Consider the following 12,803-nt stretch of genomic DNA (forward strand, 5'->3'; position numbering starts at 1 on the left):
ACCTTAACATGTAATACATCAAAAACAAAAATAAATATCAGAAGGATTACAGATTTAAACATGAAAGGCAAACAATACAGTTTCTGGAAGATAACAGGATCCCAGCTGCCTGACTTGTATGTAGGCAAGGAAACTTAAACAGGACCTCAAAAGCACTAGCCACAATGGACGATAAGCATGTGAAAATTGTGCTCCCCATCACTACTCACTGGAGAAACCTATATTAAAATGCCAATGAGATACTACCAAACACACCCATTTCTGGCTACCATAAAATTACATAAATAGCCAACATTACCAGAGTTGTGGGGATAGAGTGTACACTGATACAAGCACTTTGGAAAACTGGCTCCTCTATGCTGTAAGGTGGCCCAGCAATTCTACTCCCAGGTATATTCCCAACAGAAATGCCTACATATGGTCACCAGAAGACATGCACACAAGAGTACTCTTAGTGGAATCATCTGTAATCATCCCAAACTGGAAACAATCCAAACGCCCATCAACAGTACCATTACAGTGTATTTATACTGTGGAATACTATACAGCAATAAAAAAGAATGAACCACACAACACACAAGATGGAGAGGCTCATAAACTTAACACTAAGTAGGAGCCAAACACAAGAGTATATACTGTAGGATTCACTTCTGAAAGTTCGAAAACATGGAATCTACCTGAAGAAAATGAAATCATTAATTCCAAAAGATATATCTGCACCCCTCTGTTAACTGCAGCATCATTTACAATAGTCAAGATATGGAAGCAACCTCAGTATCCACTGATAGGTGAATGGATAAAGACATGTTACATGTCTACAATGGAATATTACTCAGCCATAAAACAGAAAGAAGTCTTGCCATCTGCAACAACATGGATGCACCTACAGGTATTATGTAAGTGAAATGTCAGTCACAGAAAGATGGAATACATATGGCTTCACTTATATGTGGAATCTGAAAAACAAAACAAAATAAATACCCTTATAGTGAGCATTTCATAATGTACATAATTGGTGAATCACTAAAGTTGTTCATCTGAAACTGATATAATACTGTATATAAACTATAAACTGATTTAAGTTCAAAATCAGAAAAAATTAACCTATGATTTTGGGGGCAGGGGCAATGACTGGGAGGGTGCATGGCAGGGGGACTTTGAGGGTGTTGGTAATGTTCTAGTTCCTGAATTCAGTGGGAGTTACACGTGGGGTGTTCCAACTATAAAATTGTATAGGCGTGCTTTATACACTTTTCTTCAATGAAATGTTCACTTTAAAACAATTCTAGGTGGTTGCCAGGGACAGAAGGTGAGCCAAATGGCTGAAGGGAATCAAAAGCTACAAACTTCCAGTTACAAAATAAATAGTCATGGGTATATTATAATAAGCAAGTTGACTATAGTCTATAATATTGTATTGCATATTTGAAAGTCACTAAGAGAACAGGTCTCAAAGTTATCACAAGGAAAAAAATTGTTAACTATGTATGGTGATGGATGTTAACTAAACTTACTGTGGTGATCATTTGGCAATATACATATGGAATCACTATGTTGTACTCCTGAAACTAATAAAATCTTACATATCAATTAATATTTCAATTTTTTAAAAATCTAGAAGTGACAGTAAATTTTCCAGTTTGGAATTGTTGGAATACCCCAAACCTCTGGTCTCTTTCTGCTATCTCATGCAAAGTGACACACCAGTGTGGTTAAGAGCCTGACCTCGAGGGAAGCAGTGTGCAGCAGCCACCTAGTTGTCACCTAACTAGGAAAGATTCTCAGCCTCTCTGAGGCTCAGACACCCCACCCCACTTTACCACCACCACCTCCACCCCGGTCTACAGCACTTGGAGGATAAATTAAGTATTCAATAAAGGTCAACCATTAACGAAGGTGCTTCTTCCTTCTTTATGCTCTCTGCTCTACCCTCTTCCAGAGCTCTGGGTCTCTGGGTCACTTCTGGGGAGACTGGGCCTACTGGGGAGTCCCTCTCCCATCACATCTCCCTTGGTCCGTACTGCTTTTCTATCAAAGCCTCTTCTCTACTCAACTGGACATCAGGGACTGGTGAATTCTGACATAAAACCCAAGCAGAGGGGCCCCTGGTAAATGAGGCCACACCCTTCCCCTGGAGCAGCGACCCTCTGCTTTCTTTGCTCCTGCTGTTAGAGTAAGAATGTGCTGGCAATCAGGGTGGCAGACTTAACTTTTGTCCACCTTGCAGGAAATAAATAATTAAGGCAACAAGAATTTCCTCAGGTTTCAACTCCACTTCCATACATTTTCTTCCTTAAGCTCTGGCTTCTGTTATCCTTATTAATATGCACACTGGGGTCCAGTAAGATGGTATCTGAGTTAGCATGTAATTATATAGGTGGATCTTTTGGCCTCTGAATTCATAATTCCAAGCAAGGAACCATGCACAGACAGGGAGGCAGCCTGAGGCAGCATATGAGAACCACTGTGGCCCAAGTTGGTGTCAGTGCCAAGCAAGGCACCTCTTAGATAGAAATAACAACAGTTTTTAAAATAGCTAACATTACTGCATAATAACATGGTGCCAGACACTGAACTAAGCACCCCACATACCTTCCCTCATTCAGGCCTCACCACAACACTCTTATCTGGATACTGGCATTAATGTGGATAACCGTATCAGCAGAGAAAAGAAATTTTTCTAAGACCAAGAGTCCATCACCATTTTGAGCCTTTCATGAAAAAAATCAACACTGCATAAGCACTTAAACCTTTAAAACTTACTTTTAGGGAAGTCTGATGAACTAGATGTAAATTTAAAGCAGGAATCCAGTTAACTGTGCGTGTGCATGTGTGAGAACAAGCCCCTGGCTGGCGGGGATAAATGTGTGGGTGCATGTATGCCAGCCTGTGGGGAGGAGTACGTATGTGTCTGTGTGTTTAAAGCATGCTTGTGTGTGAGAGCAGGGGAGTGTGTGTGTGTGTGTGTGTGTGTGTGTGTGTGTGTGTGTGTGAGAGAGAGAGCTAGGGAGAGAGTGTGTGTGTGTGTGTGTGTGTGTGTGTGTGTGTGAGCTGTGAGAGCTGGGGAGAGTGTGTGTGTGTGTGTGTGTGTGCGCGTGTGTGAGAGCGAGCTTGCCCACGGTAAGGGTGCAGGAGGTGCAGGAGCCTCCAACCAAGGCTCCTGGATGCCTGTTGGCCAGAGACCAGGTGTTACAGGGAGCCTGGGAAACCAGTCTTTCAAGAACCCCGCCCAGGTCATGGTAAATTGGCCCTGCAGCAGGGAAGCGCCTCTGACAGTACCCTCTGGGGAATGCTCCAGCAACACCAGGTTAACCACCAGCAAAACAGGCTAGTGGCTACACACCCCAGCCCTCTGGGCTCACCTTCTTCTCAGCCACACAGCACTGCCCAGCCCTCAATCAGTGGAAATCCTCTGAGACGTCCCTCCCAAAAATCCCAGGGACAAAAACGGCTTTCATTTCTTATCAAAGTCTGAACTGTTCCAAAAACTGGCACAAAATTGTACACAAGACAATAGTTTCAATGTGAAAATTCATATGGGCAGCTACTGGGAGAGAATATGGCTATTAAAATGAAAATGGCTTTGATCTTGCTATGTTATATTTTTTTAACCTAAAGAAAAGCTTTTTAAAGTAAATTTCTAAAAAAGGTATTACAATAAATCAAAATATTAAAAGTAGTTCCTTCTATGTCACGAGTTAATGGATTTTTTTTTATTAAGGTATCATTGATATACAATCTTACGAAGGTTTCACATGAGCAACATTGTGGTTACTACATTCACCCACATTATCAAGTCCCCTTCTGCACCCCACTGCAGTCACTATGCATCAGTGTAGTAAGATGTCCTGGATTGTTTTGTTTAGATTTTTGTGTTTTCTGAAATTCTGACAATAAGCTGTATCTCTTTTATAATAACCACTAGTAGAAAGAAAATCACATAATAAATGGAACAGGAATAGACTAAAAAGTTCAGTGTCCACTTGATGAAATGAGCCAGGAGTCTTCTATGCAGTCAGAGACTTTTACAATAGGTTGTGGGAAAGACAGGAGGGGTAACCTGAGGTACAGGGCATGTGAGCATGGTCACGGGGCAGCCGTGCAGGACAGCAGGAGAGGAGGGGCTGGGTCAAATGGCAGCAACAATGAGAGAAGGCTATTCCCCATCCTCTTAGCTGAGGGCTGTCTCAGCACCTCTGGAAAATTCCATAACCCTCATATCCTCCTGGCCAGTTCTGCTGAGAAGTTTCAAATATTCCTAAGACTAAGGGAAAGCTTAGAGACAGCCAGCTTTAGGATGAGAAGGGTGACTGTCCCTCCCATGGGCTGAATTGAAGAAACCAGATGGCTCTGCTAAAATCAGTCACCAAGACAGTGACAGAAGGGCCTGGCCCATCCTCCCCTTCTAGACACACTCTCCCTTGGCTGTGTGGCCTTGCAGGAGAGTATCTGATAAACACACTCGCTGCCCTGGCCCTAGTGGGGGACTGAGACCACAGGAAAACAGTACAGCAAGCCTCAAAGAGGCCCTTGCTGTTCCATTACCCCAGTTCATCTGTGTGCAGAACTAATGTGGGGGGCAGGGGGTGGAGAGACAGGGCACACCGTGGTCTGTACCCCAAAGCCCCTCTGCTGATAAGCTCATTTCTCATCCTATGGTTTTTTTCTCCCTGAACAAGAGGCACAGAGGTGGATGACACACCCCTTGAAGATCCAGCTCAAATGTTATCTCCTCTGGAGTGTCCTCCCAGTCTTTACCGACCAGACAAGCCTCAGCTTCCTGAAAGTCCCTGCCCCTTATCCATTTATCCTGCAGGACCCAGTTCTGTGGTTTTGGGTCTCTGTGCACCCATCTTATTTTCAAGGCTAATATCCACTCAATACCTCCCGTCCTGACCAGGGTAACTGGGAGCTGGGCTTTCTAATTAAAAATATAAGACTTTTGGAAAGTAAACACAATATGACCTCAGCATGATCTCAGAAGCTCCTATCAGGGCTTAGACATAGGCAGCACCTTCCAGAACACAAACAAGAGCTTTGGGAAGGCTGTGAACAGGAGATGGTGGGTCTGCTCTCAGTCTGCTCCTTGTGGAAGCTGGCACAAGCTGCACCACGCCAGCGGGGGGAGAGGTGCAGCTGGCGGAGTGCCGCCCTGAGGAGGAGGTGAGCAGGAGCTGGCCAGAGTTGGCCCCAGTTGCCCTGCTGGCACCTCCGCCCCAGCGTGTGGCTCCTGTCACCCTTGCAGACACACTGGCACCAGCGGCTTCTTGACTTCCAATCGCCAGCCCAGGTGAGACTCAGTTTCCAGGCAGAGCTGCTGAGGCCAGGTGCACAGCTGCCCTCTCCCAGCGCTTGTGTCTCATTCACAGGCTCCGCCCTGGCTGACCTTCCCAGGAGGCTCCCCAAACCATGCCCACTTGGCTTTGCTTCTCTCCAAGGAGCCACTTCAGCCAGGCGTCCTTCTACATGCTTCAGGTGCTTTGCCTGCTCTCGGCTGACTTCCAAACCTGTCAGCCTGGTTCTGGCCTCACTCCCAAGCCCCACATGGGCACTTTCACCTGTGCACATGCCTGGACAGCCTGCACCCTCATTCTGCTTGGTGTAGTCCAGGGCTGGCAGCGTGGGCATCACCTGAGAGCTTGTCAGAAATGCACTCTCAGACCCACTGGCCACACCACAGACCTGCTGAGTTCAAATCTGCATTCTAAAAAAAATGCCCAGGCAGTTGGGGCACCTATTCAAGTGTGAGAAGCTCTGGTGCACACAATGCTGGGCACAGAGGAATCCAATAAAGGGTCACATCATTATTATTTACCACCACTCCCTTTTCTCCAGCCTCACCAAACTCTGCCTCCTCCTCTCCCCACTTCCATTAAAAGACATAATCAACCTGGATCCCATGCTAGAACCTCAGATGTCCACGACTACTTCCTGGCCCAACTCTAACATCTCCATAATGATCACTGAGTCCTCTTACTCTGCCTAGGAAGCATCTTCCTCGGCCACATGCACCGACCTGAGCTATGCACAGCTAGGCTTTGTTTCCGTCTGTCTGCCTGGTAGACTGAGCTCTGAATCGAGCTGTTTTATTCCTCTCTGGCTCTCAATAGCTAGCACACTGTCTGACACACAGGCTTCCAAAATTTAAGTGCCTGCTTAACAGATTAGTGAATAAGCAAACAAAGGGAAGTAAGATACTTAAGGTCTATGAGACTGTAGGAACCAGAAGTGAATGCAAAAATTATGCAGTGTTTTTTCTTGAATTTATAAAGTTGTTTCAGGAATAAAATTAACTAGGTGGGAAAAATGCGCTGTGGCATAGATGGAAATATGGGGGAGTTTTTCATGACAGTATTTCTAGCTTCTCTTCTCTCCCCTAACTCTGTATGAGGAGCAGAACAGGTCCAAGGACACCTCACGGGTCATGACCAAGCTGAGTACAGTTTAACCCAGCTCTTGAAAGGGTGCTGGATGGTCGTAAAGTGGGTGGGGAAAGATAAGATGACTAAAGATGAGCTAACTACCTGGGAGAGGCAGGAATGTCACAGAGGGAGGTGGGTTCAGTGCAGGACTTCAGCTTCTGACCTCCCTTGGAGAACTCATTCACTACTTCACTTCCAGAGTCTCAGCATATGTGAAAAAGAAAAAATGCAACTGGGCAGCAACAGCCCAGGGAGCCTCTGTTCTAAGATTTCAAGCTGTAGACAAACTCAACCACAACACCCACTGCAAACAGTTCTAGGTGAGGTGTGAGTCAAAGGGCCAAGGTTCAGACTGCATGAGCCTCAGTGGCCTTACTGTGGCCTTACGGTCTTTCAAACCTGTTAGCCTGGTCCTGACATCCACCCAGCATCATGTCTTGCACAGAGTATGGGGTTCAGTAATTAGTACCTTGAGCTGGGAGGCAGAAGCAGCTGGGAAGCTGTTAACCCTCTGCTTTGCTCTCTAGTGGAAGCTCAGCCCCCCACGCCTGTCTCCAATGTGCAAAAGCGTATTTGCAACTCAAGCTAATGAGTGAAGCTATGTAAACCCCTATGGCCAAAGACCGCTTATTCAGAGAAACTGAAGCACAGGCAAGGGGAACCATGCACCACACTCAAAACCTGCAACTCCACTTCTCAGTCCCTGACCCAAACCATTAATACATTTGCCACTGCAGGAGCTCCTCCTGGCTTTTTTGGTCAAGCCCCTGGATAACAGCATTACGCCATTTTTCTCTATCCCTTACTAGCTTCTCAAGATGCTAACACTAATCTGGAATGGGGATAACTGTCTCTCAAATCTGACAACCACTTATCCATTCAATAACTCTTTATTGAGGTCTTACTATGTGCCAAGAACCCCTGTGAGCAAACATCAATGAACATAATAAAGTGCCCTGCCCTTTGGAACTTAAATTTCAGTGTAAGCATAGGAACTTCATAAATTGCATAGCTGTTAGACAAGTGGTATGTGCTATGAGAAAAAGGAAATTGAACACAGGGTAGAGGAGATCAGGAAGGTCAGGGTGGGATGAGGGGGCGACAGGGACGCCACACTAAGGTTAAACTGAAGCAGACATGAGGGAGGAATGAGCCATGTCCTATCTGGGAAAGAACATTCCAGGCTGAGGCAATAGCCAGAGCAAAGGCCCCAGCAGGAGAGCATCCTGGTGAGTTTAAGGAACTGCATGAAGGCCAGTAGGTCATTCATTCACTTACCAAGCACTTACTTAAGATCCAGCTCCTTGCCAGATACCAGTGGTGACTATGCTAGTAAGGCATGATGTCTATTCTCAAGTATCTTGCAATGCCAAGGGCAAGGAGATAAAATGACCTCAGAAGAGGATTATACCCAGAGCAGGGAGATTCTGGTAGAGGTCAGGGCCCTCACCGACTTGGAGGCACTGACTAGCCCACTGAAGTGCAGTAAGGACCCTTAGGGACATGCTGCCTACATGTGGAGGCACTCCAGCTTGGATTTTCACGCTGCTGACAATGCTGGCTGTGCCAACCTTGATTCCTGGATTTTCTTTGCTAAGAAAGCTTTCCAAACATAGATTTGTCAAGAAAATCTTTTAAATTGCAGATGTACACTCCATGCTTGCAGTGTCCGAGACAGCCTTAAACTAAAAAGGTAAATGCCCAGTGGAAAGATCTGGGAAAGGCAACAGTGGAGCCCAGGGTGGCACTGAGTTGAGTTTGGGAACTGGGAAGCAAGGACGTAAACTCCAGGGAGTGTTCATTAGGGGTGGCCATCATATCCCCATCTCCCAGCTTTTCATGGGCAGGGGATGCAAATTACCAGCACCACCTCCTCCGGAGCTGGGGCTCAGGCCACCAGCCTCTACTAAGGAGAGCCCAGTGAACTAAAACGTGCATCCAGAGAGTTCCACTTAGGCCTGAGAGATGCTAGCTGTTTTACCAGCTTCATGAAGCAGTACTTTTTTTTACAAGATGAATCCAAAGATGGCCTTGACAAGACCCAGGAAGCTCCCATCCTAGGAAGGGTTCAGTACTGCTGATCAGGGGCTGGAAGCTTGGCCAAGCCAATCCATACCAGATGGATCTAGATCTGGGCTGAATGATGCCGCCATGCTTGTTGGGCATGTCACCAGCAACAGTCCCAAAGATCACAGGCGTGGTGAGGAAGAAGCCACCATGGTGGGCCCTAAACCAGGTTCCTGACCAAGCAACATGGGAGAAGTCCTCAGGGCCAAGAAGCTGTAGCATCAGGATGGGGCACAAATCCTCACTGCTCTTCCATCCCAGGCTCAGATACCTGGGGGAAACCTGGGCCTGCACCCCCAGAGCTCCGGCCAGGTTGTGGTAGCTACCAGGTATCTACATTCCCCCAGTCCCTCTGTAGTGAGGCTGCCTTACCTGGCTGTCTCCTGCTTGGAACTGTATTACTCAAGTCTTCTTCAGCCTGGTTGTAAAGATTCAGTCTGTCAAGCTGAGAAAGGGAGGGTACCAATCTCCCACCCTGGTCCTGACCCACACCCACCCTGGTCCTGACCCACACCTGGCAAGGTCAGCTCCTTCCTATCTGACTCCATCACCCTCTGATCCAGCCAATAGTCTCTTCTCCATGCTCTTTCCAGAAAAGATGGGGGCTTGCTCACAGGTAGGGTGCAGAAGTTGCTCCTAGCCTGGGTGCTCCTAGCTCAGCCAGCCAGGCAATAGCCAGCAGGAGCTCTGCTTTAGAGAAATGAAGCAAATCCCAGGTTTAGGAGGAGCTCTCTCCCCGCCCCCATTCCTTCATAAAGCACTTTCCTTTCTGCCTCCTCACTCCCTTTGGCCTAGGAGGGGTTTACTCCATAATTGGTTTGTTTACTGCCATCAGAGTGGCAGAGGTGGGAGGAAAGTTTTGTTGGAAGGCAAGGGGTGTGTGCCCTGAGCTCTGAGGCTGGTGAGTAAACCCTCCAAGAGCCTGCCTCAGTAACCACCTGAGCACTGGCCACAAACCCACGTGAGAACAAAACAGGGCAATGCAAGGCCAGCTGAAGATTCCCAGCAGACCACAGGAGGGAAGCTTATGTCTGGCGCCTGGGAAAGACCGAACAATAACCCCAACTTAATCTGCTCATTTCTGCCTAAGGGTCAAAAGCATTCCTCAGCACTGTTCTGACTGGGGAGCCAACCAGAGAACCTCCCAATCTGGGGTCTGGCGAGGAGCGCCAGGAACATCATTCCCCTCATCAAAACCCTCGGCAGCTCTAAGCTCCAAGCACATTTACCATCCTGACCCTCAGGCTCTTGAGGAGGCTCCAGATGATTCAGCCACTCCCCGGCTGACCACAGGTCAGCACCGCCTATACCCAGCTGGACAGGACCACCTGCCAGGCCATAAGTACATCCTTTGCTCCCTCGGTCCAGTTCTCTGCAGTTCTCTGCCTAAGGGGCTCCCTCTGCCTTATGTTTAAAGGCTCTCCTCTACTGCTCCCCACCGCCCCGTGACAGTTTTCCCAGTTCCACAGCCCCTTCTCCCTCCACCCCAATTAGGTGTGCCACCCATCTCTAACCTCCAGGCCCTGATGCAATCCTCTTTTAAGGAATCTACCATACCTGGTCCTGCTTCATTACTCCCTAAGGCCTTGCTCTATCCCTCCAAGAGGCAAACATGTCTTACTCTGCTTTGATTCAATGGAAGCACAAAGCACAGAACCCAGCAGACAGCAGACGCTTAACTTTTTGCTGCCCCGAGGAACATTCACCCTCACAGGCACAGGAAGTGATGGGCAAAGGCGCAGAGCCACTCCAACGGACCACTAAGATCAGCGGACACAAAACAGGCAAAGGTAGGAGAGGTACCACAGAGGTTAACTGAGGAGCTGCGCCAAGCTTACCCTTCTTGAACTCCTCCAGCATGGCATCCAACTTGGTGTCATGGAAGACAAAGTGCACTGGGTGGTTGTAGAAGCGGGTGATGGTCTTGAGGGGGGTGCAGTCATCGGGGTCCACGAAGGTCAAATCTTTAACATAGAGAATATCTACAATATTGGAGTGCTCATCTTCAAACACTGGGATGCGGGTATATCCGCTTTCCATAATCTCAGACATTGTGTTGAAGTCCAGGATGGCATCGCTGCGGATCATGAAGCAGTCTTGGAGCTGGGTCATGATATCCTCCACGGTTTTGGTCCGTAGTTCCAGGGCACCCTGGATCATATTTAGCTCCTCTTTCACGAGATCATTATAGGGCTCGGTCACCTTCAACATCTCCATCAGTTTCTCCCGATTGTAAACAGTGTGAATCTCCTGGCCCAGAAAAAAGTCCAGGAGTTTGCTAATGGGGAAACTGAGGGGAAAGGTGAGTAGCATAAAAAATTTGGTGAGAACGATAGTGTTGGCACCCACAGCCAGCCCATGTCGGGAACACAGGGCCTGCGGTACTATCTCCCCAAAGATGACAATGCCAATGGTGGAGGAGACCACGGCCACAATACCGGACCCAATGAGGTTGTCTAGAAGGATGGTGAGGGAGGTGTTAACCAACACGTTTCCCAGAAGCAGCGAGCAGAGCAAATAGTTGCCCTTGACCCGGATGGGCTCGATCTTGCGGGCATAGCGCCTCTCTTTCTGGGTGCCACAGTTCTGCACGATGCGCAGCTCCATGGGGTCTAGGGCCATAAGCCCCAGGTTGAGGCCAGAAAATATGCCCGACAACACCAGCAGCACCAAGATGAGAAGGATGTGCAGCCAGAGGGGCAGGACCCTCACAGTCTCCTCTTTCATGAGGAGCAGCGAGTCCTTGTCCCTCCACCTCTGCCAGGGCCTGTCCACTCCGGCCCGGGTGCACAGTGCATACAGCTTCACGTTCTCGCTCCTCCGGAGGAACTTGGTGAGTACCACCAGCATCCCAGACGTGTTCCCGCGGCTCACGTTGACCAGCTGCTGGACCACCAGGTCCTTGGTGAGCTCGGGGCAGCTGGTGGAGTTGTGGATGGCCTCGGAGTTGTCCAACTCGGTGAAGGAGATCAGGTTGCTGGAGATAGAGCCCAGCCTCTGGCCATACAGCCTCAGGTTCACCGTGCTGCCCTCGGACACGAAGATGATGCCATCCGAGCCCATCCCGCACGATTTGTTGCAGCTCGCCAGCCTCATGCCCAGGATCGTGCCCCGCTGGGGGTCGCCCTGGCCGCGGGCCCCCCGCGCCCAGAGCAGCACTGGCAGCACCAGCGCCGCCAGGAGGAGGCGCCCTCGGGCCGGCCCGCCACCCGGGCGCCCGTCCCCGCCCGCCGGCGCCATGTTGCTCAGGCACGGCCGCCGCCGCTCCCCGCGCCAGCCCGCTACCACCAACACTCTTGCCACTCCGCCGCCGCCAAGCCAACTGCCCAAGCCGCTGGCTTTACGTCAGGTCAGCTCCCCGCCCCGCCCCGTCCCGCCGACACACGCCTTCATTAGCATGGGATGCCCCGCCCCGGGCGCGCGGCTCCAGCGCCCGCCCTTAAGGAAGTACGGCGCTTAAGGTGGCTCGGCGCCCGAGCGCGGGAGCTGCGGGCAAGCTCCCGCCCCGCCCTCCTCCTGGCCCGCCCCTGTCCCCCGGCTTTTACGCCGGTAGGGCGTCTGCGTCGTCTGACCGGACCATTTCTCTTCCGCAGCCCAGCCGGGCCACGTGTGCTGGCCTCATTCCTAGCCCTGCAGTCTGCGCCTTCGGGGCGGGGAGCGGGGCTGGGGAACTGACCTTTCTCTACAGTTACCTCGGAAGCAGCACCATGTTATACTCGGGCGAGAAAAATGCTTTATCTGATATAAGAGAAGAAATAGGGAATATAAGGGCTTAGGCCTGAGGAAGGCCTTCAAGTCCACGGGCTTTGCAGCCTGCACGTGGGGACTTTTCTGGCCTCCACACTAATGGGGTTTTTGCTGATCTTGTCCCATGGCCAAGTAGGTCCTCCTCCTCCAGCCCCATCTCTAGCGGCTCCCTGGTGTGGAGGGGACTCGGGAACCGAGGATACAAAATGTACCTACTAATCGAAGGGCCAGGGTCAGGCCGAAGCTTATCTCGTGTCATTTACATTAAGGACGAAAATATTGAGCACCTGCTGTGTGTCAGGCAATTGTTCCAGGCCCTGACAATATAGCAAAAATCCCTGCCCACTGGAGTTTACACTCTAGAGCAGAACACAGGCAATAAAGTAAACACATTCATAAAATTTATATAATCCTCTGAACAACCCCAGAAAGTTTTGTTATTTTCCTATTAGAGATGAAGCAATTGAGTCTAGTCACAAATCAGAGTCTTCCCAGACTGTCATCTGAAGAGCAAGCTTGTGTGCCTTTGCTAAGGCCTGTTGGGTGTCTCTCCTCAGTCCTGCTTTC

The 12,803-nt window shown here is 49.3% G+C and overlaps 2 protein-coding genes across 6 annotated transcripts in view; one reads left to right on the forward strand and one right to left on the reverse strand.

Annotated features, from left to right (window-relative positions):
* Nucleotides 1-11,736, reverse strand: part of CNNM4 (cyclin and CBS domain divalent metal cation transport mediator 4) — a 41,053-nt gene extending 29,317 nt beyond the window's left edge. For all 5 annotated transcript variants that reach the window (XM_036994637.2, XM_036994638.2, XM_036994639.2 and 2 more), the window contains exon 1: nucleotides 10,328-11,736. In XM_036994637.2, the coding sequence (XP_036850532.2) occupies nucleotides 10,328-11,729 (1,402 nt within the window). In that variant the 5' untranslated portion in view covers nucleotides 11,730-11,736. The remainder of the gene's footprint in view (nucleotides 1-10,327) is intronic.
* The window catches only part of LMAN2L (lectin, mannose binding 2 like), a 38,181-nt gene continuing 37,099 nt past the window's right edge, over nucleotides 11,722-12,803 (forward strand). The window contains exon 1 of the mRNA XM_036994643.2: nucleotides 11,722-11,838. The gene's annotated coding sequence lies outside the window, so the exon portion shown is untranslated. The remainder of the gene's footprint in view (nucleotides 11,839-12,803) is intronic.

Source organism: Manis javanica, chromosome 1, assembly GCF_040802235.1.
Source record: "Manis javanica isolate MJ-LG chromosome 1, MJ_LKY, whole genome shotgun sequence".
NCBI lineage: Eukaryota > Metazoa > Chordata > Mammalia > Pholidota > Manidae > Manis > Manis javanica.